This window comes from Andrographis paniculata, unplaced genomic scaffold (assembly GCF_009805555.1).
Source record: "Andrographis paniculata isolate CXL003 unplaced genomic scaffold, ASM980555v1 Contig22END, whole genome shotgun sequence".
NCBI classification, from domain to species: domain Eukaryota; kingdom Viridiplantae; phylum Streptophyta; class Magnoliopsida; order Lamiales; family Acanthaceae; genus Andrographis; species Andrographis paniculata.
The window spans coordinates 2646721-2657160 of record NW_026137513.1 but is presented as its reverse complement, the minus strand read 5'-3'; the positions used below and the strand labels follow the sequence as shown (position 1 = coordinate 2657160).

The window sequence follows — 10440 nt, the reverse complement described above, 5'->3', positions numbered from 1 at the left end:
AATGGTTGAGATAACATCGTGCACACAACCACATAAAAGTTAATTAACAGCAGCAACAACAAATCACCAGGGCTCCCCCTTACTGCAAAAACAACAGGCACAACAGACTCCCCTTACTATGCACATCTCTTCCCCTCGAAGAGCAGATGCCAAAAAGATCAATGTCCTTAAAAACATCCTCAATTTACTGATAAATGGTTGCAGCAGCAACATCGGCAACAACACCAACAACTTCGGTTGATTCAGATTCAGCTTTGTTGCAGTAGCAACTTCGCAGCATTAACAACAACTCAACAACAATGGATTGTGCAATGAGCACTCACCATTCCATCAAATCAACCATTGTCCACTTAAATCTCTTTTCAATATTTCTTTTTTTAGGATTTTTCAAAATAAATTCTTTTCAAATTATTTTCATTCTCCAATATTCACCAAGAATATTCTAAACACCATAAATATATTAGATAATTTATTTCAAGACCATACATGCAAAATCAAGTAGGGTACGAATGCATACCCAAATGACGTCGAAACTTTTCAAATCGATCCACCTTCAACGCCTTCGTAAGAATATTTGCCTTTTGATTTTCCGTGGGCATCCACACCAATTTGACTTTAACAATCTGCTTCAGTCTTTCAGTAGGCCATCGAATGCTTCTTCCATTCATTACATCTTTCGCCAATCTAAAACATTTTTCAGTTGTATGTCCAAGACATCTGCAGTATCCGCACTCGTTATGTCGTGATGACATCCGTCTAACACCCTGTGCTCTGCGATTTTCATTCGAATCTCTGTTTCTGTTTCTTTTCAAGTTTTGCTTCACAATTGGGATTTGTTTCTCTTCTGGAATTTCGACATCAGCAAAAAGTCCACCACGAACAAATGTAGTTGGTTTGCTTTTAGAAGATTCACAAAAACCTATTCCTTTGTAATCTCCGAAAGGTTTTCCAATCGAAAGAACTTCATCGAGTTTATCCTTGCCTTTTCAAAGTCGATCATTCTATTGCTTCAACTACATATTTTCAGCCTTTAATCCATCAGCTTCATCAGATTTTTCATGAACATCATTCTTTAAATTTTTGATTTCATCATCCAACTTTTCTTTTTGAGCTTCCAATCGATAAATTGTATCCAAAAGTTCCTTATTTTTCACCAATGATTTCTTTTGTTCAGCCACCATTTCCTTGTAAGCTTTGGTTAATTCATCAGCATCAAGTTCTCTTGATTTTTCAGCAACTTCAGAAGTAGAAAAATCACCATCCTTAATGGATTCAGCTACATCGGCCATAAAAGCAATCACTTTATCGTTTTCTGAGTTTTCTTTGCCTCAAACAGCCCTTTCATTGTCATTACCACTCCGAGTGGCTTGATAAGCTCTCTCCCTTTTCTTCACCGTAGGGCATTCGGATTTAACATGACCAATTCCTCCACATCCATAGCATGTAGGCTCTTGGACAGATCCAGGCTTAAGAGACACAGTGAACTTCTTCTTGAATTTACCATCGAGTTTTTCTTTTGGCTTGCCGTAAGTAGTTGGTTTCTGCTCAGGGTATTTTCTTTGTGAACCGGACGTATTCACTCCTTGATAACCACTTATATTTTGGAATTTCCTATACTTCAGCTTGGCTGCTCTTTTCTCACTAACCATCCTTGAAAGTTTTTGACTCAAAAGCGATATCCCCTTGTCTGATTCAACCAGCTGCATATCTTCCACACTTCAATAAATTGTGACATCAAACAATGGAGGTTTAGAGGTTGAACCACTTTCCTTGCTCATCTTTGCAACTGTGAAAGGATCTACTCAGCAACTTAGAGAACACTGCTCTGATATCAAATGTTGGGATGGAAATAAGTGCTACTCCAATAAATCCTCGTACACTTATCCAAATGGGTCAACTCCCGAAGCGTAGTTATATCACATTTGTAACACCCTACTGCCAACTGAATGTATGCGGAAAATAAAAAGCAGTAAACGAGACAAATGTTTGTTTACCCGGTTTGGATATAAACAATCCTACATCCGGGGGATACTAATCAAAGAGAAGTTCACTAATCAGTGCTGATTAAGAACATAGACAACCACAACTCCTTCAACTTATCCTCCTAACATAGTTTACCTTGAAAATTCCCTCCACAGGCTTATGTTGTCACAAACTTGTGCTGACAACTATCACGGAGCAGAGCTGCTCAGAATCTGGACGCCTCCCCTGATCGGAACTCTGATTTCTCCTTCCTCCGACGAAGTCTCCGGCAGGTAAAAGTGTCTAGCACTCACTCAATACATGGAGAAGAGAAAGGTTGGGTTGAGAGGATTTAACTCAATTTTTCTCTCACTACACACATTCTCAAAACTTTCCAACAACCACACTCTCTCCTCACAATTATCTATAAAGTCATCTTGCTTTGCATGTAAGATAAAACCAATTAAAACCCTTTGCACATAAAATGAATGATGTATTCCTGCATGAAATCTGTGACATGTTGACCACCCAAAACATCCATTCATTTGTCTTGTATACTCACCAACCGAGAGAGTGTAAGATAAACAATGTTGTTAACAGTCTGTTGCAGCAACCAGACAAGACCACTTACTCCAAATGGAAATCTGAAAAAGCAGCAGCATGAAAGCAAGAAGAACCATATGCCAAAAATAGTTGGAGGAAATATTGTTCCAATGGTAGTGATATTTGTGTAATAATAATGAAAAAAATATAGATAATTTTATGGTGCTATAAGTATTTATGTAAATGAGACTATTGTTTTGGAATTGACAAAAATAGTAAACAAAACTATTATATTGGAACATAGAGAGTATATTTTATACTTTTATACTTTTGATATAATTCCCTATAATATATATAAAAAATCAATCCATTTAAAAATGATCGGTGAGCCTACATGACTAAATATATTTTTATATATACGACCAAGGCCCCAGGGTCTTCAAATTTTTGTGGCTTGTTTTTTTTGGATTGGCATTGTACATATTTATTTGTTATTTAATATATACTAGTATATTCATATTTTAATTAAACTAGTATACTATAAATAATTATTCTATTTAAATAATAATGAAAAGTAGAGAAGATAGTCACATGTTACATATCCCGTCTGTTTCAAAAGCTCATTAGAATGCAAGACATTCTACTTTTTATTTTTTCATCATTTTCATAATTATTATCTCTAATTTAATATTCGGCTGAGCCATTCGAATTTGAGTTCGAAAAAACCTCGTGACCAGTTTTCCAAATAACATAATTTGCAGGTTACTAGCCGAATCTAAAACTTTATATATGGGTGTGTTATTTTATTCAATTTTACAAATTTTTTACTATTCATTTTTGTTTCCTTAAAAAAATATTAAATTAAACATTTATTTTTTATTTTATTATTATTATATTAAAAATTAATTTTATATTCAAAATATCATATAATTCCTATTTATCTATTTATATCAAATCGTACAATTATTCAAATTCAAATATTTTACTATTTTTAAATCTCAAACCAAAATCGCAACTTCCAAACAAACACACCCTAATGTACACTCAAAACATATTAAGATTAGCAATAAAATATACACATTCATTGTTTCAATTTCTTCGATTGCCTTGTAACAAATTGAAACATATTAAAATTAGTCATACGAATAGAACGAACAAGGCAATCGAATCAGAGCAACAAATGTAAAATACAAACACAAACATACATAATCAATACATACAAACATAAAAGTTCGAATGTTGTCTATGAAACACTTGAGAAAAGAGTTTAGAAATGAAAGAGTTCCTTAGAAGATCATCAAGATAGGAGGATCATTCTTTGTTGCCAGATTCATGACCAACAAAGGTTCCTCGATCTCGATATATTGATCCCCAAATTTTGTAGCAATCGCGACGATCGCGAAAGCAAGATGTTCCCGAGAGACGCGCGCTCGGGCCTCACCCACGACGAGTCGAGCGCTTCGTCGCTCACATAGAGTCCAATCTCCTTCTTTATAGCCTCAATAGTTTCACTTTTCATATACCCGCCCCCCGACACATTCGTCACATAAAAAACATTCATCGCTCTGGTGTCCCTTGTCCTAACTTCGGCTTGAGTCACCGATAAACCGTTCTCCCTCATTATCCTCGTCACGTCCGAGAGAAGCCCCAACCTATCGTTCCCGTAGAGCTCGAGCCGGATACCCTACATCAACATCACACAATATACATACATGTATGTCAATTTTTCAAAAGATTAATACTGTTAAATGATCGTCTCAACTAAATTTTTATGTAAAATGATCATTTAACATGATATCAGAGCTAAATATCCTATATTCAAGTCTGACCACGTATATGATTTGGCATGGGATCCTTGGTATCAGCCTCCCCAGCCCCGCTCAGCCCCATCTAATACATTATGTGTATATATATAATATGTATGTATTATGTATATATATCACTTTTGAGTGATGTGGCTGGGCGGGGCTGGGGAGGCTGATGCTGAGGATCCCATGCCATATATGATTGTATGTGACATAAATTTACCTTGCTACCTTGTACGGATGGGTGGCGTATCGATAGTCTATATAACAAATATGGATAACTCTGATTTAAAACAGTACGATAGAATTGTATCAAACTTTTGCTAGTATACTACCTCGAACGATCGTCTCTTCACCGCCGCTTCCAAGCAGTTAATCACGCGTTGCCTCTCAGCCTCGGAGCTGACGGTTCCGCCGTCCGAGTGCCTTATGTAATATTCCTACCAAAAACAGAGGATGTAAGAGTTGTCAAGTTCCACATTCATTGTTTCAATCTTTTCGCGCAATGTAATCGAATCAAACGATGGTTACCAGCTCAGCCTCGGGTCCTTCGGCGACAATGGCGCCATGGAAGATCACGTATTCCATATCCGTGATCGTGCAGACGGTGTCGAACAGCAGCTTAGGGCGGTCTGGACAGACCATGTTGACGAGAGTATACCCTTTCTGGTTGCAATTTTCGAGCTTCACGACTGGTTTGGACCGCGCTTCGACGACCGAGTTCTGGTTGTCGAAGTCGCGATCCTCGTACATCATCTGATGCAGCCTCCTGTGCACGTGCATCGTAGCCGTGGCTTCGACAGGCATCACGGCCATGTTCGCGCCCTGCGACGACTCGTGGTTGCCTTTAAGGACGTGATGGAGGAGTTGCTTGATGTTGTCGATGCGATCCGATTCGCCTATCCCGAGCCCGCTCGCGGCGTCGGTGATGCACAAAATCGAGGCCATCCTCGAATTGTGCGTCCACACCTCCGCGCCGACGATGTTGCATTGGTGATCGGTGAGTACGGCGAATACCTCCGAAAGCAACCCCGGCCGGTCTCTCCCTATCAACTCGATTGTTGTGTACTCGGCTACACATTCCACGTCGACGCCCAAGCCCACGTCCATGTCCATGTCGATCGAATACTCCATCAAGAAGTTCCACTCTCGTTGCTCCAACACCTACATTGTCGTTGTAACATAAAATCAAGAATCTAATACAGTATGAGAAAAAAGCAAGATTACGTTTGAGTACTAGAAAATATCCAAGCCTTTAAAGAGAACGTCGAGAAGAAAGTGCGAAAGAATATACCTTTAACGTATTTTCGAAGTATCTAAGGTTAGGATATATGTCTTCATTTCAAAAGTTCTTGTGTATTAACTCGCCTTAAGTCGCTTACACCTATTTGAGGGTATTCGTTATATGTTTGTGTCGACAAAAAGCGTTATCGATGTATGTTTGTTGGACATATATCCAATGATCTAGGATTTACTTAATTCGAGTATCCAGTAAGGTATGAATCGGATATCAGGTGAGTTATGAATCGAACATTAAATAAAATTTCAAAAGTTGCTTACCCATATTTGAAAGTATTCGTTATATATTTGTGGTGACGAAATTTTTTTTATCAATGTATATAGGTGATAGGTGGAGTGACCCTTTGCTCTTATATAGTAGAGAAGTTCCCACATATTTAGCAACGCGGAACAATATTCAACAATATTCAATGATCTAGGATTCATTTACTCGAATATCGGGTAAGATATAAATCGGATATCAGGTCACTTACGAATCTGAATATCAAATAAAATTTTAAATAGAATCTAAATCAAGAGTTCATGATTGCACCCCGGCCAAGTAGGATCCAACAGAGTTTACATAAATATTTTAGAAATATATTATGATTATATATGTTTTGTAAGGCTTAAAATAGACTTTACTATATTTGTCACTCATTTAAATTAATTTTTTACAATAATTCAATGTCGATGTTTATTTTCCTTAATAATTATATTGTAATGAAATTATAAATATTGCGATGCAATGTTTTGGATCTAGAATTGTTTCTAGAAAGTGCGAGGAAAATCGCTAATATTCGATAAATTTTTATAAAACATTTTTATAGAAATCATTTTTTATAAAACATTTTTATAAAACATTTTTATAGATTTTTTTAATTTATTTTATAAAATCGCTAATATTCGATAAATTTTTATAAAACATTTTTATAGAAATCATTTCTTTCAATCCAGCCCTTCACTCATATTCTACAAAAATCCGAACAAATAATTTTTCCTAACACACAATGCCATACATACATATATATATATATATACATACACACGTACCTGTTGAATCCGGTCGGCGATTCGATCTTCGACATCATGGACCTTATTGCCATATGAATCCGTAACATCAAAAACTTAGGGAAAAAAAAAAAATCTATTTTAGCAAATTGATCAAATAAATGGAAACAAATCAGGAAAAAATAAAAAAAAAATTAATTAAAAAACCCTAACCATCCATAAACCACTGGCCATCGGAGGAAATGTAGGCTTTCTTGATTATGAGATTTAGATCGTTAAGAACTTGCACCACTTCCAGCAAGGTTCCCCTTTTATTCGAGCTTTCCACCTGCAAATCCATGGCGCCGATGATACCGAGGTCTCTCCCTCTCTCTAGAATTTTTATTCTTTTTTAAGTAATTATTTCAATTTTTTTTGCATCTATACCTTGATCCGAGTCGTGTTCTTGTCGTCTTCATTGTCAACAGTAACCCTACCAAATCCCCAATTTACTCAACATTTAGGGTTTCAGCAAATACATATGTATGTATATATAGAGAGAGAGCTAGAGAGAGACCTGGGAGGATTCATACGAAGCACGAGCTTCTGCATCTCCAGCTTAGCACCATTGGAGGGAGGGTAGAGGTTCAACATTTTCAGAAGAGGGATCGGAAACGCCGACTGCAAATATTGTTGGAGAGAGATATATATATAGAGAGAGAAAGATATATATAGAGAGAGAGAAAGGGACAGTACCGTCTGAGCTGTTTCTATGAGTTTTTAGCTCTCCTCTGAGCGCACTCTTTTTGGACACAAATCATTCACACCAGGTAATTCGTCATACAGATAGATACAGATTTGTGTACGTATTTATTACACATACACACAAACATGTATGTGTGTGTTTGTTTGTGTTTTCTAGAAAACAAAGAAAAAAAAAAAAAAACACAGTTAGAGTTTATGGAGCTGACCAGACTGGCCCCCCACAGTATACCTTTTTCTATTTTTGTCTTAATTTTCTTTTTAATGTTAATTATTAAAATAATATTAGTGTGATTTTATTTATTTATTTATTTATTAATAAATCAATTGAATAGTGGTTGACTTGACTGTCCATGAAACAGATATACTCCTATATATTTATTATTATGGTGAATTTATTGGAAGAGATATGCAAATTGGTTGACTTTGTTGGACTTTTATTTTTCTTAAATTAATAATAAATATAAGATAATACAACTCATTAATTTGAATTTGAATTTGAATTTTAATTTGAAAATATATTGGTGTACTTACTTTAAATTTGGGAATCTTAATTAGTTAAGTGAGTCGGAATGTGAATTTATTGTGAGCTTAGCTGGACTTTACGAGAATAACGTTATTTTGAACGTATGCACGTTATTCTCGATTTTTTGTATATAGTAATTACACCTGTTATTTGAATATCCGTTATAATTAAATGCTATTTTATCTAGTCGATTTGGGCCGACTATTCGTATTTATGGATTGTCGAGAATAGTTTTCTTGCCCAATTTATTTAAATTGATAGTCAATCGAATCCTATGTAAAATGTTATATCGAGTTGGACTTACTTTGCAAATCATTTGAAGTTCGCTATTAGGGTTTCTTTTTCGATTTTTTCCTTCGTTCTTCTAGCCGATTTGGGCCGTAATTTTTGAGTAATAATTTTCTTGCCAAATGTATATATAGGTTTTTTCGATGGATAACTAAAAATTGGATCTTATTTAACACATCAAATTATGGCGTCTTTTAAATGAATCCTTTTAGGTTTGTGTTTGTAATTTTAAGAAATTTTCAAGAATTTCTATTGTTCATTAAAAAAAAAAATTTCTTCCAAAAGCATATCTAGCATATTTTTTAATTTTTTTATATTATAATAAAAATAAATTGTATATTTAAAATATCACATCAATATCGATTAAATTCTCCATTAAAAATATTGTACTCAATGTTTAATTTTCATTTGAAACATCAAATCTAATAATTATTTTATTAAAAAACAATAAAGATAAAATCAAGTAATTATTCTTTTCTTATTTTTTCATTTCCTTATTGTTTTATTTATTTTTCCTCGTCGTGTATATATTTTTATGAACACCTCTACTATTATAATTATATAATAAGACATCATCAATTTATTTTCAAGAATAAATATTAAGACGTTTAATTTTAAACAGTGGAGATTTTTAATTTTATTAATTAAGTTGTGTTTGTTTTGTGAGATTGTTATTTATTAATTTAATTTAATTTTTTTTTATGTGAAGTATAGAAAATTGTATAGTAAATATAAAAATAATAATGTGTGGAGTATATTATTTTTTTTGGAAAATCGTGAAAAAAAAAACAATAGGCAGGAGTTTAAGATTGCCACAATAAGTTTATTATAAATATGTAATATAATAGTTATATTTTTTAAGGAATAATATTATGATCATCTAATATAATTAAATTTTTAGGAGCGTATTTACCTATATAATAAATTAAATAGTTTATTCTTAAAATCATATATTGCAAATTTTATATTATTATTACGGTTATTCACATTAGCCATAAGTAATAATATCAGTCCATTCTTATTACAAATGCTTTATTATAATATTTCAGTCATACATTAATTTTATTATATTTTTTTAATGGATTACGTCAATTAATTTGACAATATTGCATTGAAAAATATTTATTTTTTTGTTCCAATTCAATATATTTTTCTATTTTTATTATTTTCATCTATTACATTCAAAATTAAAAAATTTCAAATATAGTAAAAATAATCATATATAAATATCAAAATACTCTTAATTTTTATAAAAAAAGAAAAAGAAAAATTTGTTCATCTCATTTGTGCTTTTACAAACAAAAATATCGAAATAATTTTGCATACTTTCACTCACTGATAAAATACTACTCCCCCCGTCCCATTAAATGTTACAATTTTCCATTTTCGTCCATCCCAAAACAAGGTTACTATTTCATAATTTAGTAATTGTACTACCTACTTCACATAATAAATACCCTTTCAACTTACAATATATTACACAAATGTCATTACTTTTATATTACACCATACTAATAGGGGTATTTTTGTCTTTTTTACTACAATCCAATATAATACTAATATTCAAAAATTTATGTGCAAAAAGCAAACGTCACACTTCCAACGGGACAGAGAGAGTATTATTTTATGTAATTATAAAATATTATATAAAAATTCTATTTAAACAAAAAAAAAATATTAATTTTTATGCGGGAAACACAAACCAAACACACCCTTAAAAATATATAATAATAAAAAATACATTTTTAAAAATATTTAAAAGAATATGCCCAAAATATGAAAAAGGTGATTTGCAAAGTCAGAATGCAGATTCGAAGGGAAATACTACTATTAATTACACAAAAAAGTCAACAAGGGTTTGACAACAGAGGAAATGTGCTCATTTGATCCCAGATCTTCTACATATAAAGTAAAGAAAAATGTGCTTCATCTTATTATGTATATATATATATATATATATTCGAAAACATATTTATTTTATGTATATATAAAGTATACTTCCTCCGTCCCATAACTAAGTATACATTTACTTTTTGCATATTGATATTTGGATATTAATTATTATATCAAAACGTATTACAAATCAAGAAAAAATTACAAAAATATTTCTATGAGTGTCTTATAATACTAATATAATGACATTTGTATAAAAAAATATACAAATATAAGGATATTTTTAACATTAAGTACAATGACACAAAAGATAAATGGATACCTTGTTATAAAACGGAAGAAATATTTTTTTTACTTATTTATAAAAATCAATAATTTAATATAAAATATTAT

The 10440-nt window shown here is 32.6% G+C and overlaps 1 protein-coding gene across 1 annotated transcript; it reads right to left on the bottom strand.

The window, feature by feature from the left end:
• Positions 1-3673: 3673 nt before the first annotated feature.
• LOC127245677 (ACT domain-containing protein ACR6-like) lies at positions 3674-7230 on the bottom strand. Its single transcript, XM_051266692.1, has 7 exons — positions 7156-7230; positions 7026-7071; positions 6813-6927; positions 6642-6715; positions 4842-5474; positions 4646-4750; positions 3674-4189 (listed from the first exon to the last, which is right to left on the bottom strand). Exons 1-7 carry the CDS (start codon positions 7188-7190, stop codon positions 3836-3838), a joined length of 1362 nt encoding a protein of 453 aa, XP_051122649.1. The 5' UTR covers positions 7191-7230; the 3' UTR covers positions 3674-3835.
• Positions 7231-10440: the final 3210 nt, after the last annotated feature.